Here is a 25,408-nt window from a genome sequence, read left to right as displayed (position 1 = left end):
CTTCCTGTTGGATAGATCCTTTAATCATTATATAGTGCCCTTCTCTGTCTCTTTTAATAGTTTTTATGTTAAAGTCTATTTTGTCTGATATTAGGATGGCCACACCAGCTCTTTTTTGATTTCCGTTAGCTTGGAGTATCTTTTTCCATCCTTTCACTTTCAGTCTGCGTGCATCTTTGCTGATAAGGTGTGTCTCCTGAAGGCAGCATATAGATGGATTCTCTTTCTTGATCCAATCAGCTAGTCTATGTCTCTTTGTAGTGAAATTAAGACCATTCACATTCAGTGTAATTACTGTTAAGTACTGTCTTTTCCCATTCATGTTTCCTGAAATGAGCTGTTTATGTATTTTGAACTTTGTGGATTACTCTACATTCGCTTTTTTTTGTAGTGAAGTTCTTGTTTTTGTATTTCTGTGTGCAGCACGTCTTTGAGCAAGTGTTGTAGGGTTGGACGCATGGATACAAATTCTTTCAGTTTCTGTTTGTCGTGGAAGATCTTTATTTCCCCTTCATTCATAAATGATAGCTTTGCAGGGTATAGTATTCTAGGTTGGCATTGTTTGTCTTTTAAAACTTGAAATATATCATGCCATTGTCTCCTCGCCTGTAGTGTTTGCAATGAGAAGTCTGGGGTGAGTCTGATTGACTTACCCAAATGTGATTTGTCGCTTTTCTCTGGCACATTTTAGGATTTGTTCTTTGTGTGTCACTGAGTTGAGTGTTGCCACAATGTGTCGTGGTGAATTTCTCTTCTGGTCTACTCTGTTCAGAGTCCTGGCTATCTGTTGTATTTGTGTGTTGTTATCCACTGCCTTTGTTTGAAGTTTTTTGATACTATTTCATTGAAGATACATTCCAATCCATTCTCTCTTTCCACCCCCTCAGGGACTCCTATTATTCGAACATTACACCATTTGATTGAATCTTGTAGGTCTCCAACTGTATTTTTTAATTTTTTAATTTCTTCTTCCTGCGTTTGAACTGACTGTATTATTTCTGGAAGTTTGTCTTCGAATTCTGATATTTGGTCTTCTATTTCATCTGTTCGATTTCTGAGGGATTCCACGGTGTTTTTAATATGGTCAATTGAGTTTTTCAGTTCTAGTATTTCATTCTGGCTTCTATTTAGGATCTCTAATCCTTGGGCTTGTTTTTCATTCAGCTCTTGACACTGTTTCTCATTATTTCTAAGTATTCTGATTATTAATTTTCTGAATTCTTTTTCTGGCATGGTTTCAACTTCTTCTTCTTCAGCCTCTGTTATGGTTGGTTTAGCATGCTCCATTGGCAAATTTATATGTTCTTCTATATTCTTATTGTGGGTTTTTGTTTTGTTTTTTGGCATTCTGTCTGGGTGGTTTCCAGGTTGATTTCCCTCTGCTATAGGCTGCTGTGAGTCTGTACCAATATCCAGTGTAAGCAGGCTGCTCTACACAGCCCGAACGTAAATAGACAGGATGGCTGCTCTCTGCCCGCTGCAGCTCTGATTATGGGTTGGGTGGCTCCTGTTGATCCCTCAGTTCTGGATCCTGCCCTTTTCCCGCAGGCGCTATTCAGTTTTTTTTTTTCTCTTGTAACTTGAGTAGACTGGCGTCAGGGCTTTGAGCTGCCCTCCCTCGATGCCCACCCCTGCGCAAGAAGTGTCCTGTCACTCCACTCCACCTTTGGGCTCTGCCTCCGAAGGTTAGTGTCGAGGCAAAGACAGTTCTCCTTTAAGCCCGAATGTAAACAGACAAAATGGCTGCTTCCCGCCCACTGCAGCTCCGAGGAGGCACCAAGAGATACTGGCTTACTCAGTCTTTCAATTAGTACCCCTGAATCGCACTTTCTTTCGACAGGTGCCACTCACTCTGTTCCATTTTCTATTTCCTCCCCACTCAGTCATGTGTTTCTCAGTGTCTGTCCCAGGGTGGGTTGGGGGAGGGGCAGCGGCGGCTGTTGCCACGGTGCTGGGCTAGCACCCCGTCTCACCTCGGCTTCCAGTGCTGGTGCGTACACACTCCTACTGGTGTCCTGCACCTCAGGCGTCCGTGTCCTCCTCGCGGGTCCACCCTGTCTCCCCAGTTTCAGGAAGAGCTTCTCATTTCCCAAAACTACAAATTCTCACCCCTCTTTGAACCTTCCCTTCCCAGACCTTCAGTGTGCTCCCTCCCCATTCCACCATCTTCCTCTTTCTCTCTGGAAGCCTCTTGAGTTCACAAACTCTGACCTTATTCAGTCAAGGCCATAATCAAAGTGGAAGTTCTCGCCTTCCTTCAGAAAAAGGTACCTCCTTCTTTGATGGCCTGTTCTTTCCGCTGGGATCTAACTTGCAGAGATCTTTCATTTAGGTCACTTTTCTTGCCACAGTATCTTGCCTTTCCATTCCTGAGAAACTCTTACGGGTTTTTAACCAGATCCGAATGCCTTAGAGCTGATTCAGAGGCCAGAGTGCTATTTAGGACACCTGCCATTCTATGAGTCTGCTGTGTATCCTGCTTCCCATGTAGGATCATTCTCTCCTTTTTTTTTTAACTTTTATTTAATGAATATAAATTTCCAAAGTACAGCTTATGGATTACAATGGCTTCCCCCCCATAACTTCCCTCCCACCCGCAACCCTCCCCTCTCCCACTCCCTCTCCCCTTCCATTCACATCAAGATTCATTTTTGATTCTCTTTATATACAGAAGATCAGTTTAGCATACATTAAGTAAAGATTTCAACAGTTAGCACCCACATAGAAACACAAAGTGAAAAATACTGTTTGAGTACTAGTTATAGCATTAAATCCCAATGTATAGCACATTAAGGACAGAGATCCTACATGAGGAGTAAGTGCACAGTGACTCCTGTTGTTGACTTAACAAATTGACACTCTTGTTTATGGCGTCAGTAATCACCCTAGGCTCTTGTCATGAGCTGCCAAGGCTATGGAAGCCTATTGAGTTTGCCGACTTCAATCTTATTCCGACAGGGTCATAGTCAAAGTGGAAGTTTTCTCCTCCCTTCAGAGAAAGGTACATCCTTCTTGGGTGACCCATTCTTTCCACTGGGATCTCACTCACAGAGATCTTTCATTTAGGTTTGTTTGTTTTTTTGTTTTTTTTTTTTTTTGCCAGAGTGTCTTGGCTTTCATGCCTGAAATACTCTCATGGGCTTTTCAGCCAGATCTGAATGCCTTAAGGGCTGATTCGGAGGCCAGAGTGCTGTTTAGGACATCTGCCATTCTATGGGTCTGCTGTGTATCTCGCTTCCCATGCTGGTTCGTTCTCTCCCTTTTTTATTCTATCAGCTAGTATTTGAAGACACTAGTCTTGTTTATGTGCTCCCTTTGGCTCTTAGTCCTATCATTATGATCAGTTGTGAACAGAAATTGATCACTGGGACTAGTGAGATGGCATTGGTACATGCCACCTTGATGGGATTGAATTGGAATCCCCTGGTATGTTTCTAACTCTACCGTTTGAGGTAAGTCAGCTTGAGCATGTCCTGAATTGCACATCTCTTCCCTCTCTTATTCCCACTCATATTTAACAGCAATCACTTTTCAGTTAAGTTTCAATACTTAAGAATGTGTATTGATTACAGTATTCAACCAAAAGTATTAAGTAGAACAAACAAAAAAATACTAAGAGGGATAACGTATTAAGTTGTTCATCAACAGTCAGGGTGAGGGCTGATCAAGTCACCATTTCTCATAGTGTTCATTTCACTTTAACAGGTTTCTTTTTGGTGCTCAGTTAGTTGTCACTGATCAGGGAGAACATATGATATTTGTCCCAAAGGGACTGGCTTAATTCCTCCATCCTGTTGCAAATGACCGGGTTTCATTGTTTTTGACTGCTGTATAGTATTCTATAGAGTACATGTCCCATAATTTCTTTATCCAGTCTACTGTTGATGGGCATTTAGGTTGGTTCCAGTTCTTAGCTATTGTGAATTGAGCTGCAATAAACATCTAAAAAATATTGTCGGGAATCTTCAGGATACTATTAAAAAACCCAACATTCGGGTTCTAGGAGTTCCTGAAGGCATGGAGAGGGAGAAAGGATTGGAAGGCCTTTTTAGTGAGATATTAGCAGAAAAACTTTCAAAAAACATACTTTGCCTTTATGGAGTGTTTGCAGCATTTCTCTCTTTAATCCTATTATAACCAACTTTCATGTTTCATCAATCATGAAAGTTTGAGATAAATGGCACAACTATAAAATAACTCTAAAATAACAAAATTGCTAGCATTTTTCATTTTATAATTAACTGCTCTTTTAAAAATCAAAAAAGGGACCTGGCATTGTGGCATAGTGGATAAAGCCACCGCCTGCAATGCCAGCATCCCATATGGATGCTCATTCATGTCCTGGCTGCTCCACTTCCAATCTGGCTCCCTATTGATGGCCTGGGAAAAAGCAGCAGATGACCCAAGTGGTTAGGCCCCTGCCACTCACGGAGGAGACCTGGAAAAAGTTCCTGGCTCCTGGGTTTGGCCTGACCCAACTCCAGCTGTTGTGCCCATCGGGGGAGTGAACCAACAGATGAAAGATCTCTGTCTGTCTCTTCATCTCTCTCTGTAACTCTGGCTTTCAAATAAATAAATCAATCTTTAAAAAAACAAACAGGAAGCAGAAATAAACACTTGTCATAATGAATAATATAAGTAACATAATCGGAATGTTTCTGGCCAAAGAAATATACAAGAGAAAAGGAGGAATAATCTATTTTCTTTTCTTTTGGAAAAGAAATGGTGATTAGAAGGTATGATTATGAAAATTATAAACATGTGAGAACAAAATTTAGCTTTCTTTTATCTTTTTGAGAAATTTAGGCAACCGCAAATTGAGACAAGTCATGCTTTCTAGATTATCCTATTTGCTAAATGAATATATCAAAAATTCCAAATATTTCAAAATCAAACTGATTGGCACTAATCTATAGTTGATTTATGTTTGTGGAAAGAAAACTAGTTTATCATATTCCTTTTACCAGATATTGTATGTACAATATCAGATGTATCATTAACTCCAAAATTTTCTTCAGAGAAAAGAACAAAAAAGAGAGTTTTATGAAGTATGCAGACTAGATTTTAGCAGTTAAACCCAAGGCTTTATGTTACAGCTCTTCATATAAAGCCTTTTATTTTGAAACAGAGTTCCTAAAGAGTAATTTTTGAATGTTTAGGTACGCTTTCATGAGGCAAATTTGAGAGGTTGTAGAAACAATACAGCTTAAAATAAACACTTCATGCTTACAAATAAAAACTGCTACATCCATGGAGTTCCCCTTGATTACAGAAACATTCCATGTCTCCACATTCTCTAAGTACAAAACCTGAATTCCTCAGCTGGGCATCCTGATTCCTTCCTAATTAGTTTTACTTGATGCTACTGCTGCCCTCTATTCACACTAGAATACTCAGTATTCTCCAAACCCATCTTGGATATGCTCCCTTTCTGGCCATGTGCTCATGCCGTCTACTCTACTGAAAATACCTACTTCCCTTTCCAATGTCTAATTTCCACTCATCTCTTAACAGCTCAGATTTTACTTTTTCCATTACTTGATCTTTTTTCTTTGACACACAGATCTCTCATTATTTTATGTATGCCTATTTGCTTTCTAAAGGTCATAATTCCCTAGAGAAGAAAAGAAGTATGTTAGAATTTACTGAGCACTTATCATGTGATCCTAGTAATTGAATTATTTTCAATTTATCCTCCTCACAATAGCATAAAATAGATATTACTGTTCACATTCTAAAAGTAAGACATCCAAAACCTTCAAGACTACACACTATTAATTGATAGGACTATGATCCAAGTATATTTTTTCTAGGTCTAATGCCTATAACGTTTCCAGTGTCCTAGTACAGATACCATCCCCATATGATAATTCTTTTATCCTGCACAGTGCCAACCACAATCTACTTAGTACCTATTCGATACGTGCATGGTGCTACTTTGCTGAAGTCTTCCTATCCTCTTCCATATAAATTCTGGAGCATAGATCTTCCCCTGAATGGCCAATTTCATGTGCATTTTTTTAAAGATTTATTTATTTATTTGAAAGGCAGAATTACAGCAAGGCAGAGGCAGAGAGAGAGAGAGGTCTTTCATCCACTGGTTTGCTCCCCAAATGGCCGCAATGGCCGGAGCTATGCTGATCCAGAGCCAGGAATCAGGAGCTTCTTCCAGGTTTCCCACATTGGTGCAGGGGCCCAAGGACTTGGGCCATCTTCCACTACTTTCCCAGGCCACAGCAGAGAGCTGGATCAGAAGTGGAGCAGCCAGGACTCGAACCAGCGCCCATATGGGATACCAGCACCGCAGACCAGGGCTTTAACCCACTGCGCCACAGTGCCGGCCCCAATATACGTTACTTTAACATCATGTATTCACACCAACTGTTCAGCAAAATCCCTTTATCAATTTGACTGCTTATCTGGCCGCTTTAACTAATTGTTTGAATATGAAGTATTGTGCTACAGTCTTTTGAGAAGCTAGTTCATCTGAGCAGAAGACTTGAGTCATAGTCAACCAGCAAATTTGAAGTTTCTGTAATTGACCTCCAAGTGATTACCTATGTTATGGTCCACCCTCCACAACTATATTAATAATAAATGTCTTCCCATTTTGCCAAAACATCTCCTTGATCTGCTATCACACCTCCTTTCCTTAATAACAGTATTTATGAACACAGTTGCATTTATAAAGAAATGAAGAGTGCTCAGGTAGACTAGCTGGCTCCTCATGCATGACTTCAGGGGCTAAAGTCCTTTATTTGGTTATTGTTCTACTGGATCTGGGCCTTTGGGATACATGCACTGAAACTCAATTCTTGTCAATATATCATAGATTCATCAAGCTCATATACTGTAATTATTTTTCACTGGAATATCTAACTTTTCAAGATATCCAAATGTGCCAATTAGCACATTGCTCTAATTAGGAAAAACACTATGGGGAACCATATTTTAATATGAGCATGGCTTAGTGAACCTGAACTCTGAGAGAGAAATCAGCCAGCCAGACCACCTTAATGGGTACTGTCAGTGAGTTGGGACAACCAGATGAACCAATTTCATGTGTTACTCCAACCAGCAATACCCTGACCAACAAGAGCAGTATGAATGGCGCCACTGCCTCACAATGCTGGAAACACATTGGCAAGTTCTTCTTCCTACCACCCAGGCAGATGCTCTCCTTTCTTATCCCAAGGTCTTCAGTTTCATGAATTCTGTTCCTAAACTGTGGCTTGTACCTTCAAACATGCCTTGATTAATTCCCTCAGACTCTTTATTCTGCTTTGAGCCAAAGTCAGGGTAAATATGTATCCATAGCATCACTGGAAAGCTAATATATTCTGTTTGATTTGTTTGTATAGGGTGTAGCTTTTCAGGAACCTAATTTTGCTCAGTAAATCACTCAGTTGGTGATCTAACACCAATTCTATACCCCTACAATCCTATCTTCCATAAACCCTGAAGTCTAGACCCTGAAACATTAGCTCTTTGCTCTTTAGCCTGCTCCTATCTTGTCCTTTCTTCTCTGAATTTGAAATTCTATTTCATTTTTTTTTTTTGAAGATTTCTCTGATTTGCTAGCTTGGTCAAGGAATAAGACAGAGAGGAGGAAGTTTTTAACTTTAAAGCTGTATAGTTCTACATACATTCCTATGGACTTACTTCTAAGGATACAATTTAAAACTTGGCCATGGAACCCCAAATCCCATTAAGCTGGGTGGTAAAAATGCCATCTTAATTGTTAAAGTGATCATATTAAATGTTAAAGTGAGCATATAGATAGGATTAAGTGTTCATATAAATATGATCAAGTGTCTGGTAATAATAATAGATAGGATTAAAAAGGAGTGAATGTTCCAACATGGGAAGAAGTCCACACAGCAGACTCATAGAATGACAATCACTTTAAGTGATTCTGACCTCAGAATCAGCCCTTAAGTCTTCCTAGTCTGGCTGAAAAGCCCATGAGAACATTTCAGACATAGAAAACCAAAACACTGTGGTAAAAAAAAAAAAAAAAAAAAAAAAAAAAAAAAAAAAATTCTACATAAAGGATCTCTTGTGAGTGAGACCCCAGCAGAAAGATTGGAAGAATAACTATATTCCTAAAGTTGTACTTATGAAATTTGTATTCATTTAAAAAATGAATAAATATTTTTAAAAAGCATTTTATCTGTACCCTACTTAGAATTTTTAACTGCTTTATAATGAGGGGTTTTAAGAATACCTAATCTAACAAATGAGGAGAAATAAAATTTCAATGTATTCTTTGCTTTTCTCTAACACTTTTTCAATTTTCTAGATGCTTTCAGATAATACTTCTATATGAATTTTACTGTTTCCCCGTAAGGCATTGTCATCTGCATTACCCAAGCAAGGGGCCTGACCTGCAGGGAGCATACCTGAGTTCCCACAGAGCTCTAGAGATGTAGTGAGAATTCCATATAACTTCTGCCCATCCTTCACTTATTTTTTTATTCATGAAGCACATTTGTGTGTGCATTTCTTATATGTTCAATCTGTACAAAAAAAAAAAAAGCTTTAAAAGACCTGAAGTTCATTTTATCCTTTAGTAGCATACAGTAGAATTTCAGTGTAAATGCATGGGTAAACAAAATCATGTCAAAACAGTAAAGACAAGTACAGTGGTTTGAGCAATGAAAATACAGTGTGGTTTCAAAAAATAAGAGAGACAGAGATGGCACCTGGCCTCAATCTTGATGGCCAAGTGGAAGTTCATTACATAGATGAGACTAGCAGGAGATGGCATCATTCTAGCCAAAGAGAACAGCCTGCAGAAAGCTAATGAGGCATGTGACAACCTGCTGTGAGGGACTATAGTTGGCAACTTTGTATGGCAGGAGTGTGGACTGCAAAGGACACAGTGAAGTTGAGTATTGGAGAGGCAGGTGATGATCAAATGATAGGAAGATTTCAATGTCATCTTTGCAAGTTCAGACTTTGCTGAGGGCATACGGATCTCTGGAAACTGAACAACACAATGGCATGGTCAAATATGTATTGTACAAAGAAGACTAGAAACATTTTTATGCCTCATAGCCTCTCATCATGGCTGTTTTGGGACTTGACTGAAGTGACTTCACAGACCCAAGCCCACTAATGGTGTGAGAAAGCCTTCAGTTTTAAGTATTCATTTTCCTTTTTGAATTCTGACCCTTCTTAAGGTAAATTACAAAAGGAGGGAAAGATATCCCATAACTTCCTCCTCCCCTCTCCTGAAAACATCCCGGCTTGCTTCCAGCATCCTCTGAGACTCCAACTAAACAGGATGCTGCTGTTGCTGACCTGACACAGCTGGGAGCAGGTCAGACTGTTGTTTCTCCAACTGTTTAGTATCCAAAGATTTCATAATTATAAAAGCTTTTTAAATCACATTAAGAGCAAAATAAAATATTATAAATTAAAATAGTATATTTCATCTGTGTGATGACAGTAAAAGTATAAAATCATTCTAATCTGATCAGCCCTTACTGTTGGATACTTTATCTCATTGCTCACATGTTTCTGTCATGGAACTTGTATAATTCCAGAGTTTTGACATCTGTTTAGTTTACAAGTGGCTCCTGCCACCATAGGCTCTTTAATCTTTGTATTCATGGCATCTAATACAATGGAGGTACTCTACAGATGTGTTTATTTAAAGGTTGAATGGATGAATAAAATATATTTTATATATAGATAACTTGAAAAATACTGATGTTACAAATAACCAGATTCCATCTTCTTTAGTTTCAAAATTAAAATCTAATATGAAAGCTAAAATTAGCAGACAGTGAGCACCAACTGTGTACCAGGTATCAGAGACAAAAGGAAATGGCATGGTCCCTACCTTCAAGTTTATTGTCATAGCTGAAGAGGGAGACAAATAAACCAATCCAATATAAAAAGTGGAGCAGGAAGTAAAAGGATAGGAAGAGGGAGAGGGAGAAAGAGAGGGAGTGTGTGTGTGTGAGAGAGAAAGAGAGAGAGAAGGAGAGAGAGAGAGAATATCTTCCATCTACTGATTCACTCCCTACTAGGTCAGGTGAAGCTGGGAACTTAAAATTCCATCCAAGTCTCCCCCACAGGTAGCAGGGGCCTAAGTACTTGGGCCTTCCTCTGCTGTTTTCCCTCCATGAATTAGCAGAGAGCTGGATTGGAAGCAGAGTAGATGGGATTCACCAGCAATCCCATATTGGATGTGAGCATTGAAGGCAGTGGCATAACCCATTGCACCACAACACCAGCTCCAAGAGTGGTTTGAAACATTTAAGCAGGGATGTGCATTTTTGTAGGGAAGATGTATTTGGAATATTGAGATTAGAATCAAGGAAGGTTCATATTAGAAAACTATACTTAGAGTCAAAGCCTGAATTGGAGGAGGTAGATGGGTAGATACTATGACATCCAGAGAAAAAACAGTACAAGGCAGCACAGGGTGAAATATTGAACCATGTGGCTCAAGTGGTAGGAGCTAAGGGCTGTTAAAGTGAGTCCACAAGTGTGAATAATTCTGGAAGCAATATTCTATAATATTGTTGAAATTCCTTTTTAAAATTCAGGTCCTTATCTAGATCTTATATGTTTTAATAAAGCTTTTAAAAAACTTCCATTCTTTAACTTCTCTCTCCATCTACACACAAAACATTTAACTCATAGTTAAGACAATAGATTTGAAATTTACTGTGTGAATGTATACAAGTTGATATATCTAAGCCTCAGTAAAATAAGATTTTCAATCCTACACAGGATTTTGATCCTCTAACAGGAAAAATATATACAAAAATGCCTTCAAATCTATACTTCAACTAAAAGGATTATTAGTATAAAAAGCTTATATTAGAAAAATAAATCATTTAAATTATTTTAGGACTTTTATTTGCATACTATTTTATAGACTTATTTCTTTGTAATTTCTCCTCATTATTAAAATAAATAGCATGATTCACTATTATATAAAATTCTATTTTTAAAAAGGCATTCAGATCTCATGAGTTGCAAAAATTCCAAATTGTTTGGAAGATTTGTTCAGATAGCTTGAAATAAATGGAGTCCAGGTAAAATAAATAAAATAGGCTGTCACTTAAATATTACATGTTTTGCATCCTTGTAGACCAGAAGCAGTATGTCAAAGGGTGAGGGGTGGCTAACAAAATGCCCCCAGATAGATGAAATAAGTAATGAGAAATGATGTTTTATAGTGACCTTCAAAGCTGCATTCTTGTTGCATATTAAAAATTACTTTCATAGGACTCATGTCCTCTCATTTTTGCTAAATTAAAATACAAGATCATCTCCATAAGGCTTTCATTTTTCCATTTTTGATAGAAGCATGAATATAAAAAACAGTTCTCTTTCCTCTTACCTTTGCCAGAAGGGCAAATGTGGTGCAACAGCTTGCTGTTGTCTCAGAAAGAAGAGGAAGAGGCAAACTGGAGCTGGAATTCCCTTTATAAAGACAGTTACTATAATCAGTTGTTGTTATGTAACAAGACTGAGAGCCAGTGTTGATAGAATGTCTTATTTTTTCATGTGAAGCCATAAATCCATATTCTAGGAAAGTTTTCTTAATTTAAGCATAAGCGACTAATGGGAACATTTGTAAATACTTCGGATCAGATTCAGCCTTTAGTTTACTAGTTTGCAATCTCTGGAATATGTCATGTTCTAGGATGAGATTTTGAGTCAGAAAACTTGTGTCCTGATCCTGCCTTTGCTACTTACTAAACTCAGTTAAAAACATGGACAAGCAGTCTTGTTTCACTAGTCTAAAAGCTTTTCACATAATTTCTTCTTCATCAGGTTGTTTATTTTTCTCTGTATTTTGTTATTAACTTTTCAGATTTATGGAACATTTTAGAGTTTTATAATGAGCATCTGTATACTTATTTACTGCCTAGATTGCACTATTAGATTTTCCTATACTTGCAGCATATCTTTGCATATCATCATAATCCATTTCTCACTTTTAGAATCTGTTTTAAAGTAGTTACAGACATCACTATACATTCTTCACTGGGTTGTTTTGAGAAATAAATGCAGTGGTGCATATAAAGTAACAAGCAGAGTATATGGCACATAGACAAATGATAGCCCTAATAGCACCCTTTCCTCTATCTATGTTGATTGTATATAGCTTGAATATTGTTGGAAGCACTAAGAATGTGTGTGACTACATGAGTGGAAGAAGATTTCTGTAATAATTTTCTTATCCAAAATTTTGTTGGCCACCATCTTCAAAATGTATGCAGAACCCAAACCTCTGGTTCCAGATAAAATAGAGTATTCCTATTGCTCTCTAATCCTATCTCCTATTTAAACAAATACTTTAAACATAATAAAACAAACATGTAGGAAGACTACAAAAGTTAGACTGAAGATGACAGATTAGCTAGTAAATAAATGGCTCTGTTGAATTCCCTGGACTCTCTTTTTTTCTTGAGAGATCTAAAGCTTAGAACTTCCCAGGTGCATGTATGTGCACTATTCTGTCACCCCTGTGATTTCTGTTGGGCTGTGCTCCACTTCTTGTTCTACTAGAAGCAGCCAAAAGAGGCACTTGTGAAAAGGACCAACATCTACTTCTTCCACTGAGCTGGTGTCAGTAGGCAGAATGGAAGCTAAACTTCCACTCTCATCTGGCAGCAAGTAAGTCAGACCACAGTGGTGTGTCCTGCTCCTAATTTATACTCCACTTTCCAAAGGGGAGCTGATCTTCCACTCCTGCACAGTAGCCATGAGGTTAAGGAGAAGAAGACAGTATTACTATTTAGCAAACTACTCCATCTGTCATGATAGTATCAACAGGGACCCAGTAGAGACTTGAACTTCTACTCCAAAGGCCAGCAGTCAGTATAAGATATTTCAAGTCAGGCTAGTCAAAACCCCATTTTCTCTTCCCCTATTGGTGTCAATGGTCCAAAGGGGAGCTAAACTTCTACTCTGTCTCAGGGGCAATGAGACAGAATGAGTGGAAATTTCACTTCCTCACTTTCCTGGTGGCACAGAGCTAAGTGGAGAGTCGAACCCTTTTGCTCACCCAGCTGCAATTAGATGATGTTCTCTGCTTTCCTTGTATCACCAGGTTCAAGTGGGAAGCTAAATATCCATCTCACCTGGATCTACATGCTGTTCTCAAACAGAATGATTACCTGCAAAGCAAAAGTAAGGTTGCCTAGGATCCAGCATCTCACAACATAATACCCAAATTTTTCAAGAAGCAATAGAATATTGGTTGTCATGTCAAGAACCAAGAAAATGTTAATTTGAATAAGAAAAAAAAAACAATTAATAGGTGCCAATGCTGAGATGACATAAATATTTGAATTTTCTTACAAGGATGTTAAAGCAGCCATTATGTTTTCAAGGGCAAATGTAAACACATTGAAACAATGATAGGAGAGGAGAGAAAGGGAGAAGGGGGGAAGGAAGGAAGGAAGGAAGGAAGGAAGGGAGGGAGGGAGGGAGGGAGGGAGGAAGGAAGGAAGGAAGGAAGGAAGGAAGGAAGGAAGGAAGGAAGGAAGGAAGGAAGGAAGAACTCAGCAAAGAAATGGAAAATATAAAGAAGAACCAATGGAAATATTAAAGCTGAAAAATGCAATAAGTGAAATAAAAATAACTCAGTGAATAGGCTCAGTATGACAGAATAGTCAGTGGATCTAAAGACAGAAACAAACATTTCCCAGTCTGAACAGAGAAACAAAATAGGCTAGAAATGTATTCACTGCTCACTACTTTCCTGTAATATCATCCTGGTTCAAGTCACTGTTGTGACTTGTATATAGAAATAATTGCCCAACTGGTCTCACTTCTTCAACCTCTGCTTCTAGAGTATATTTTATACCAAAGGTAATCATTTAAAAATATAAATCAGATCAAGTCATTCTCAGAGTCTCCCCATTTCTGTCAGAGTCAATGTTTTTAAAATAGTCTACATGGCTCTAAAGGATTTACCCCTATTGCCTCTCTGATTGCTGTAGGCAAATTCATAAGATGCCCACTTGACATCTCCTCCTGGTGCTATTACCATAGTTATCTTACAAAAGAATTTTCCAACTGTAATTAAGGCTACTAATCAGTTGATCTTAAAATATGGAGATTATCTAGGCAGATGCAGCCAAATCACATAAATCCTTGAAAATCAGAGTTAAATTTAACTAGTTACAGAAGAGGAAATTGGATACATTCTAAATGTAAAAATAATTCAGTGTGCCATTGTTGCCTTGATGATTGGGAAGCACGTGGTAAGGAATGTGAGTGACTTTGGAAGCTGAGAGAGGCTTTCAACTGATGGTCAGCAAGAAAATGGGTCCCTCAGTACTTGTTAATGGCTGATATTATGTGTCAACTTGACTGAACCATGGGGCACCAGATGTTTGGTTAAATATTATTCTGGTTGAATCTATGAAGGTGATTCTGAATGAAAATGACATTTGATTGAATAGATTGAATAAAGAAAATTCCTGTCTCCAATGTACGGGGTTTGGAGGGGTGGAGCAGGACCCACCCAAATCCACTGAAGGCCTGAATAGAACAAAAAAGTTATTCTTTATTAGAAGAATTTTCCTATTCTTCCTGTATTCAAGCTGGTACAAAAATCTGACTTTTGATCCAGACTCAGCATAGGACTATACCATTGGCTCTCCTAGGTCTCCAGTTTGCCATTGCAGATCCTAGAACTTACCAGATTCCATAATTACATGAGACAATTTATACAACACACGTACATGCACAGAGAGAGGGACAGAGGGGCAGAGAGAGAGATGAATGAGGGTACTTCAAAAAGTATTATTTTAGTTCAAGAAGATTTTGGAATTTATACATAGGGACAAGTATCATGGCACAGCTGGTTAAGCTGTTGCTTGGGGTTCCTACATCCCAAATTGTAGTACTAATTCAAGTCCTGGTTACTCCATGCTTCCAATCTAGTTTCCTGCTATTATACCTGGGAAGCAGCAGGATGATGGCAAAGTACTTGGGTTCCTGCCACCCACTTAGGATACTCAGATGGAGTTCCTGACTTCCGGCTTTGACCTTGCCTAACTGTGTGCTATTGCAGATATTAAGGGAATGAACCTGTGGATGTAATGTATCTCTTTTTATCTCTCCCTCTCTCTGTCATTCTGCCTTTTAAGTAAAATTTTCTTTTTTTAAAGAAAGTCTGTACACAATTTTTTATAATTGGCATTTTCTGTGAAATTTTGAGACCATGTGTATGTGTGTATGAGTGTGTGTAATTAGCAGACACTTATAAGGAATTGGCATATGAATATAGGTACACATGTATGCCTATTATATACACACATAAATATTTGCAAAAGGACTTCAAAAGTCATCAAAAATGCATATTATGAAAAAGTGCATGCATTTCAAAGTTTTTTTTTTGCACTAGAATAAATTTATCTTTTAATTCCATTTTTGAAGTACCTTCCATATGTAGACAGACACATGAGGGTATCCCTACCACCACCTATCCCTCTTATACTATTCTGCTTTTTCTTTGTTCCACAATTCTTATTGCCCTATAGCATACATAAAATGATATTTTTATTGCACCTATCTTAGTGAGCTACCTTCATTAAAATGTAATCCCACACAGGCAGGTTATTTGTTTAGTTTGCAAACATTCTAAGCACTTGAAGGAGTTCCAGGCACAGTAGTGTGTATTACAATGTATTTGCAAAAGAAAATGAATTAGCTCTATGTCAATTTAACTCTAACTTAATGCATCACCGTGTAACATATCACATTCCAAGCTATGATGTGCATTTCACACTTTAGCTCATGGTAAAGCTAAGTGTAGATATAATCTGCTGCTTTGTACATTAAAATTAGATAGTGAATAACAAACTCTTTGTGGAGTAATTTAATATAAAAATGTATTAGGTGGCTCTTTTCCATTCTTTCATCATTAAAAGCAGGAAAACAGAAGAGAAACTTCAGTGATTTGGAATGAAACGCTTGGGAGAGAAATACAAAAGACATCCTGGTCAAACCTAAGGCTTGCAGAACCCGTTTTTGAAACTAATGATATCAAAAATTGAAATAGATGCCCCTGAAAACCCCTCATAATTCTGTAATTCCCCAACTTTCTGGCTGCTGCCCAAACTGTGAACTGTTCGTTCAGTATTTGATATCTTAGCTTTCTGTTGATGATTCCCAAATCTGAATTCATGGTCCTCACTGAGGACACAGATTCCCATCCTTTATCTTCAGTTTGTTCAGAGCAGATTTACTTGTATATCCCAGCATTACCTGAAACTGAGCATGTCAACATCATTCTTAGCTCCTCATGACCCTGCTTTTCATTTCCCTTTCCTTTTGTCAATAGCGTTGATGTTTTCTTCTTCTGCAATGCCTGAGTCAGTCTCTGACTCAGTCTCTGGGTGCACTGCTTCTTCTTCCAAATACCCTCTTTCAAGTTGTCCTTTCTCTTAGGTATCACGTTTGGGCAGGCTCTCAGTTCCTCTCACCTGGGTTACTGGAATAATATCATAAATAATTTTTCTAATCTCTCATAACTGCACCTCCCTCTCTACCCACTCTACATGTAATCACTTGTTCATCTTCCCAAAGTGGTGTTAACATGCTTAATGCCTCAGAATCTTCCAATGATTCTTCTTTGCCTGCAGAGAAAATTAACAATCTAACAACAAATCCACAGGTTGACATATAAGATCTTTCATGATTTAGCTCATTCAATCTAGTCTCTTGTCTCTACAAATTTATGCCTCCTTTTGGATATATCTATCCTACTGTGTACTACAGTGGTGGTTAGTGCAAGAATGGATGTCAGCAAAATGTTTTGGGATTAAGAAATTATTTTGCACATTTTGGTTACTGTGAAGAATTAAGACAACTGCCCCTAACCATAGCTTCTTTCTTGATGTGCAAATGCATCTTGCCTTGTGGAGCCATTTTCATAGGTAGTGAATTGCTTGCATCATATATCCCAATAAAAGTAAAGGCAACAGAAATCTTGAGTGGATCACCTTGTAAACTGTGTTCTCCTTTTGCTTCTACAGAGAGCCCCGGAAGGTGGTCCTGCACAAAGGTTCCACTGGCCTGGGCTTCAACATTGTGGGTGGGGAAGATGGAGAAGGTATTTTTGTATCTTTCATCCTGGCTGGTGGACCAGCAGACCTGAGTGGGGAGCTTCAGAGAGGAGATCAGATTCTTTCGGTGAGTAATTATCTTTAATTTTCATTCTCTCCATTTGTGATACCATCTGTGAAAAAGTCACATTCAATTATGACACCAGAAGCACCTTAATTACAAAGGAAAAATGGATGAGAACGTATGGCTTCATGTTCTTGAAGCAATATATGTGTTCTGCTGCTTAATGCTTAAAGGTGAAAGGGCTCATGTTGGAGCCGGTGCTGTGGCTCAGTGGGCTAAGCCTCCGCCTGCAGTGCTGGCATCCCATATGGGTGCCAGTTCATGTCCTGGCTGCTCCTCTCCTGATTCAGCTCTCTACTATGGACTGGGAAAGCAGAAGATGGCCCAAGTGCTTGGGCCCCTGCACCCATGTGGGAGACCTGGAAAAGGCTCCTGAATCCTTGCTTCAGATAGCTCAACACCAGCCATTGCAACCATCTAGGGAGTGAAGTAGTGAATGGAAGACCTTTCTCTCTGTCTGTCTCTCTAACTCTACCTCTCAAATAAATTAATTAAGTCTTAAAAAAATAAAAACTGAATGGTAAGCTTAACCAAATTTTTTTAAAAGATGCTAGTTTTTTGTTTTAGATTTCTTGATATGTATTTGCAGCCAATAGAACATTGAAAACCATGCCTTTTAAAAATTATATATTACTTATTTTATGAAAATACAGATTTGTCCCCAAAACTCATGATCATACTCCAAATATTATAGTTCTTTTATAATGCATGGTACATATAACTGTGTAAAAAGATAGATAAAATAATGCTATACACAGCTTCATGATGATAAAAGAGTGGCAGCAGCACAGTTGCCTAAGCTCAAGAATTACTAACAACGATATGTAAAGTGCTCATTGTTTAGTAAGAATTTTTAAAAACAATGCTGAAGACCACTTTATTGACATATGATTGACATAGAGAAAGCTGTACATATTTAATTTATAAAACTGGTGAGTTTGGCATTAAGTATAAATCTGTGAAACTATCACCCCAGTATTTGATCTATACAAACCAATTAGCTACAAGAGGTTTTTTTTTTTTTTTCTGTTATCCTTTATTATTCTGTATATGTATGATAGGAACACTTATATAAGACCTTTCTTCTTAGTAAATTTTTGGATATGCCATATAGTGTTTTTAACCATGGGCACTATACTATACTATTCAGCACTCATCACACCTACCCTCTGTCCGCCTCTTTACCTCCTCCCTTTATGTTTTTCTTTTCTTGCTCTATTTCCTTTTCTTTATTCAAATATTTATTGACTGTTTCTTTCCACTACACATTTTCTCTCTCTCCCTCCCTCCCTCCCCCCATTACCTCTGCCTTACACCCACCCTCTAAAGCATACAGTGTGAAATGTCTTGCAGTCAGTCTGCATGGACGGCAGGCTCTGCCCACTCATCTTGCAGAGCTCTGGAAGGATGTTAAACATGGGAAAAACAGGGTGAGGTCCATGCCAGGAATTTGGTCTGTCATCCTAGAGCTGAGAAACATCTCTTCAAAGTCTTCTTTCATCTATGGTTTGAGGAAAAATTGAATTAAAAGTATAAGTTTATGTTGTTGAAAAATAATTTTGAAATTTACCTATAATTTTTCATAGTATGCATTTTCCATGTATTATGGAAAAATGTAACAAAAAAATTGGGGGTACCAAAATAAATTCACACTTTTAAATGTATTTCCCTACAAACTGTTGGAGATAGTCTTATGTGTCTCTATGTCCGTCTTTGTCTTGTATGTAGGAAGCACCTCAAAGTAGCTCTATCATATGTGATTTTGTATCCTTCACATTTAGAATCATGCCTGGCACATACCAGAGGACTCTGTTTTCTCTGAACTTTACTACGTTAATGTTAGCATTCGAAATGCCTGAACAGAAATCTTCATAGTTTCCATGGTTGAATCTTGCCTATACGGATTTTGGATTATGTACGCCACCTAGTGTTCATGCATTATCAATACATGTTGCATAGCAATCTGAAGATGGACGGTACCCAGGCTTCATTGTAGACATTGATCCCAGACCTCCCCCTTCTCCCCTCCGCGACTCCAGCACTAAAGTCATTACGATGCTGAAAGATAAAGAAATCATCACCTTAGGCCACATCCCATACACATATTGTGAGTTATCTTTTCTCTCTAATTTCTCCTTTATGTATTCTATTTCTCAGGGACTTGTGGAAAGAAATCCAATAATTGAACTATCTTCTTGAGGGATTTGTGGAGGAGAATTTAGGGCATTCAGCATGCAATCACATTAACTAGTGCAGAAGCCTCCTCAGGCATTCTTCCTGCAGAGAGAAAGACAGAAATGCTTCTGTTGTAATTTGTTTCAATGCTCTGTTATAAAAAAAAAAAAAAAAAAAAAAAAAAAAAAAAAAAAAAAGGTGGAACAGAGGCTGTAGAAGTCATATATTCCTTGAAAGAGATTGTATTTCCTGTATCTCCAAGCAATTTTGGTTTATTCGTGCCTCAGGAGTATGAAAACGATTACCCCAGATGACATGCTTACCCCAAAGCTCACTCTTGATAGACTTTAAGTATTTAACTATGTTCTGAAATACATAATTGGGAATACATGTTGCCAGAAGTGAAATGCCGCAGCTATCAAGGAGAAGTCATTGTGTTTTCAAATTAGAATTTAAATTGTGTTGTTGACTTATAAAAGGTAAAAACGAGACACAACTCTTGGGTATTTCAGTAATTCTCAGGTTACGTTGCTATCTTGAGCCCTGTAGAAGGAAAAGACATTCTTGAGCCCTTACTGTCAAGTTTTTCAAATGGAATATGAGCATTATATACACTATTTGCCATCTTGGTGTACTGGTAAGTTCACCTTCGTATCATTATCTCAAATAACAACTCTCAATCCTTTTTGATGTTAAGTCCGAGGTACACTCCCTGCCTCAAACAGCAAAAGATGTTCCAAATTATTTCTTGGATTCCCATAAAGCCCATATCTTTTTTTTTATTTTTTTTAACTTTTATTTAATGAATATAAATTTCCAAAGTACGAATTATGGATTACAATGGCTTCCCCCCCATACCGTCCCTCCCACCCACAACCCTCCCCTTTCCCACTCCCTCTCCCCTTCCATTCACATCAAGATTCATTTTCGATTATCTCAATATACAGAAGATCAGCTTAGTATACATTAAGTAAGGATTTCAACAGTTTGCTCTCACACAGAAACATAAAGTGAAAAATAATAGATGATTTTTTTTAAATGATGATGAAATCAGATCAGACCTATTGTCATGTTTAATCCCAGTGAGAGTCAAGTTGGGAGTTGATAATTTCTTTTTTTTTTTTTTTTTTTTTTACAGAGGATCAGTTTAGTATGCATTAAGTAAAGATTTCAACAGTTTGCACCCCCATAGAAACACAAAGTAAAATATATTGTTTGAGTACTCGTTATAGCATTAAATCTCAATGCACAGCACATTAAGGACAGAGATCCTACATGAGGAGTAAGTGCACAGTGACTCCTGTTGTTGACTTTACCAATTGACACTCCTGTCTATGGCATCAGTAATCTCCCTATGCTCCAGTCGTGAGTTTCCAAGGCTATGGAAGCCCTCTGAGTTCTCTGATTCTTATCTTGTTTAGACAAGGTCATAGTCAAAGTGGAGGTTCTCTCCTCCCTTCAGAGAAAGGTACCTCCTTCTTTGAAGACCTGTTCTTTCCACTGGGATCTCACTCACAGAGATCTTTTGCCAGAGTGTCTTGGTAAAGCCCATATCTTCCAGCCACTGTTCCACATCTGCTATGTCCTTTCTCTCCAGCTGTGCTCCCAGTCCCCGTCCCATACTTTTCAATGCTGAGGGCTGCTGCCTGTGAGTCTGTCTGTCATTGTTTCTGGGACCAGCATTCCTTGAGATACTAAAGAGGACCTGATACTTGTGCAGAGGTAGGGTCAAGGGCCATTTCCATAGCTCTGTGCTACTTGTTCCCCAACATACTACAGCTGCAACCAGAAATCTCTCAACTAATAGCACCCCTTCAACTTTCATCCTCAAAGCGTGCAGTCTCCCAAACCCCTCAAAACCCACACACACCCCTCATGAGAAAGTATGTTTCTGCTCTAGTCAGCCATAACCAGGAGAGCATTATCCTCTGACCTTAGCTCTACCAGCTGTGTCCTCCTCCCCCTGAAGAAGGACAGCAAGACTCGGAGTCCAACCCTAGCTCAAGCAACGCATTGTATCTTTGCTAACTCAGATTATTCAACATATGCATCCAGATTAATGGCGATTTCAATTTCTTCCAAGAAAATGGGGAGATCTGTCCTGGTTATACAGCTTTGTAACTCAAGGGCCCATTTTATAACTTTTCTCAAAGAAACAGTATTTGCAGAAAGGAACACTAGGCATTTTTAGCTTGAAAGATGTTAGCAACATGTCCCTTCTGTGAGTTCCCACGCAGCCCCCTGGTCTTTTCATCAAAGTTTCAGAAACAGAAAGGTCCTATATCATTTAGGGTAAACAACTTTACAATAAAATCTAGTCAGAAGCAGTTAATGATGTTATTTGAAAGGTAAAGATTTCCTGCCCTAATTCAGACCAGTTAGAATCAGATTTCTGATTGAGAAACCATGTAGAAACTACCTCACAAAGCCGTAGTGCTTGCTCTAGGCATCTTGGCTCACTGCTGAAGCTACTGTCTCTAGACCAACTGATTCATCAGTCTCTGCCTTTTGCTTTTCTTAATTGTGGAACCTACTACCAGATTTGCCTTTCTACCTGGCTCAGACCCCATGGCCCTTCTGATCACAGAAGCGCCTCAGATAGAAACAGGTGTGTACAGTGAGAGGCACCAGGGAGAAAACTCTTCCCCAGCCTTGGTCCCAGAGCCCCTTCATCCTGGATGACTCCTGCCTTATGCCAGAGGTAGGGATTCAGCATGACCTGGATATACCCTAAGAATCTTTTTATTCTTGTTTATGGCCCAGAGCATACAAGCATCCTTCATCTCAAACTTCCAGCCATAAGAAAGAGTAAGCTTTTTAAAAATGCATATCTGGGTATGCCCTTTCTGTAAAACATTTCAATAGTTGTTTGTTATTCTTTAAATTAAAAAAAATGTATTTGTTTATTCAAAAGGCAGAGAGAGGCCGGCGCCGCAGCTCAATAGGCTAATCCTCCGCCTTGCGGCGCCAGCACACCGGGTTCTAGTCCCAGTCGGGGCGCCGGATTCTGTCCCGGTTGCCCCTCTTCCAGGACAGCTCTCTGCTGTGGCCAGGGAGTGCAGTGGAGTATGGCCCAAGTGCTTGGGCCCTGCACCCCCTGGGAGACCAGGAGAAGCACCTGGATCCTGGCTTCAGATCAGTGCAGTGCGCCGGCTGGCCACGGCGGCCATTGGAGAGTGAACCAATGGCAAAAGGAAGACCTTTCTCTCTGTCTCTCTCTCTCACTGTCCACTCTGCCTGTCAAAAAAAAAAAAAAAAAAAAAAAAAGCAAAAGGCAGAGAGAGAGAGAGAGAGAGAGAGAGATCTTCCTTCCACTGGTTCACTCTCCAAAAGGCCGCAATGGCCAGAATTATGCCTATCTGGTGCCAGGAGCTTCTTCCAGGTCTCTCACTTAGGTTCAGGGGCCCAGGTACTTGGGTCATCTTCCAGTGCTTCCCCGGCACATTATGAGGGAGCTGGATCAGAAGTGGAGCAGCCAAAACTTGAACGGGTGCCCATATGGAATGTCAGTGTCACAAGAGGCAGCCTTACCCACTGTATCACAATGCCAGTCCCTGTCTGTTATTCTTAAGTAACATGACTGCCAAGATTTTGCAAATGCTGACCCCTATATGCTTGAATGGCATCATCTTCACTACCAGCTCTACTTTCACTTATACTTAGCCATCCTGGCTTTTTCTTTGCCTTCCGTCAAGGATGCTATTCCAAATATCTGGCATCTTGGCACCAGTTCATGAAAGGCCACAGTGCCAAAGCTGCAGGATTGTGGGGAAGTGGGCTCTTCTAGGCCGGCAAATCTGCAGCGTACTTGGGAGAAGTCTGGATAGCAAGTATTTACTGACAAACCCTGTAGAAGTGTTTTGCTGTTGTAACCAGAAGAATAGCCACGTTGTAGAGTAGGAACTGAGCAGCAGTCCTGCCCCTGTGTGCTGAGTACCTCCTGCCACTGGCCCATGCATGTCTTGAATTTCCCCTAAAAGTGACTTGAGGCAAACAATTGCCTTTTATGCCCCACAACTGACCAGAGAATTCTTGGGTTGCTCTGTGCTTTGCTTAGGAAGCATCCGCATTGTCTGACAGAATCTGACTGTATAATACATGTGAAATTTTAAAAACTGAATAAACTCTATGGGCACAGTAGGAAATTGTAGGAAACTAAAATTAGTAGGAAACTAAAATTAACATTGCTACTTCCTGACTATATTCTTTTAGTCCTACTTATCCAATGTGTCGTTAACACGCTATATATTACAATGTGGAAAGGGATAGTGTAAAAACCTCAACTTTGAAATGGCCTTCAAAAGTCTAAAATTCAGTTCAGTAATACCAGTGCCAACTTTTCTCAAAGTAATATTCCTACCACTGTGTTCTGTACAACACCAAATCTGTGAAATGAAAAAAAAAAGAAAAAGCCTGGGGCTGGTGTTGTGGTGTAGTGGATTAAGCTGTAACCTGCAACATAGGCATACCACGTGGGCACCAGTTCAGGTCCTGGCTGCTCCACTTCTAATCCAGCTCCCTGCTAATATATCTGGAAAGCAGCAGATGGCCCAGGTGCTTGGGCCCCTGAACCTATGTGGAAGACCTGGAAGAAGCTCCTGGCCTCTGACTTCGGCCCAGCTTAGCCTAGGCCATTGTGACCATTTGGAGAATGGACCAGCAGGTGGAAGGGATCTCTTTCTCTTTCTCTCTCTCTCTCTCATTCTGCCTTTATAATAAATAAATAAATCTTTTTTAAAAAGAAAGAAAAGACTAATGATTCAATTAAAGGATCTGAAAAGTCCTGCAAAAAATTTTTTTCCCAGCATTTTTTTTTATTTTTTCAACTTTTATTTAATAAATATAAATTTCCAAAGTACAACTTTTGAATTATAGTGGCTTTCCCCCCCATAACCTCCCTCCCTTCAACCCACAACCATCCCCTACTCCCTCTCCCATCCCATTCTTCATCACGATTCATTTTCAATTATCTTTATATACAGAAGATCAACTTAGTATATACTAAATAAAGATTTCAACAGACTGCACCCACACAGACACACAAAGTATAGAGTACTGTTTGAGTAGTAGTTTTAGCGTTAATTCACATAGTACAACACATTAAGGACAGAGATCCTACATGGAGAGTAGGTGCACAGTGTCTCCTGTTGTTGATTTAACAATTGACACTCTTATTTATGATGTCAGTAATACCCGAGGCTCTTGTCACGAGCTGCCAAAGCTATGGAAGCCTCTTGAGTTCACAAACTCCGACCTTATTTAGTCAAGGCCATAGTCAAAGTGGAAGTTCTCTCCTCCTTTCAGAGAAAAGTACCTCCTTCTTTGATGACCCCTTCTTTCTACTGGGATCTCACTCACAGAGATCTTTCATTTCTTTAATGTTAGGAAAGTATTTCCTGACTGTATTTAGCCCCATACTTGGATTTTTTTCTCCCTGGAATATGAGTTAATATCAGCTATTTCAAATATCTCTTGGAAATTTTGCTGCAGTCTGTAGGAAAGATCATGCATCCGTTTTAAGAGAGGTAACATTTTTACCTTAAAACCTTGTCTGCAGACCTCAAGAGCAACCACCAAGTGCAAGAACCCAAGAGGCTCTGGGGATACAAGACAAAAAATATTCTGTCTTGCAAGAACATATGCTTATAACATTAAAAAGTTACTTCCAATATAGTATGGAAATGTTAATCCATAAGGCCCAGGGTCTACACAGGCATAAAGGAAAGGCTATCCTCAGCCCAGCCTGGGAATATGGGAAGCCTTCTGGAAGAGAAGCCTCCCCAAAACAAGGAATTCCTAGAAGAAGCAGAAACAGTAAAAAAGAAAAGAAAATAGGGATAAAATACCCACTGTTTATTGAATATCTGCTTAGCAACAAGATTTGGCTGGATACTGCACTATGATTTTATGGAATTTTACGAACAACCTAGTTGTGTTTAAAGCTCAGATAAATTAAGTAATTTGTCCAAGATCACACCATCAGCAATAACTGCAGTATTTTTACCATTATTGCTTCTGATGCTGAAGTTATTCTCTTTCTGCAGTCAACCTTCAG

The 25,408-nt window shown here is 39.0% G+C and overlaps 1 protein-coding gene across 27 annotated transcripts in view; it reads left to right on the top strand.

Annotated features, from left to right (window-relative positions):
• Positions 1–25,408, top strand: part of DLG2 (discs large MAGUK scaffold protein 2) — a 2,256,157-nt gene that overhangs the window by 1,833,295 nt on the left and 397,454 nt on the right. For all 27 annotated transcript variants that reach the window (XM_051821188.2, XM_051821179.2, XM_051821160.2 and 24 more), the window contains one exon: positions 17,025–17,181. In XM_051821188.2, coding sequence (XP_051677148.1) covers positions 17,025–17,181 — 157 coding nt within the window. The remainder of the gene's footprint in view (positions 1–17,024; positions 17,182–25,408) is intronic.

Source organism: Oryctolagus cuniculus, chromosome 1, assembly GCF_964237555.1.
Source record: "Oryctolagus cuniculus chromosome 1, mOryCun1.1, whole genome shotgun sequence".
NCBI lineage: Eukaryota > Metazoa > Chordata > Mammalia > Lagomorpha > Leporidae > Oryctolagus > Oryctolagus cuniculus.
The sequence above is the reverse complement of the archived record's forward strand: the minus strand, read 5'-3'. Positions and strand labels throughout refer to the sequence as shown.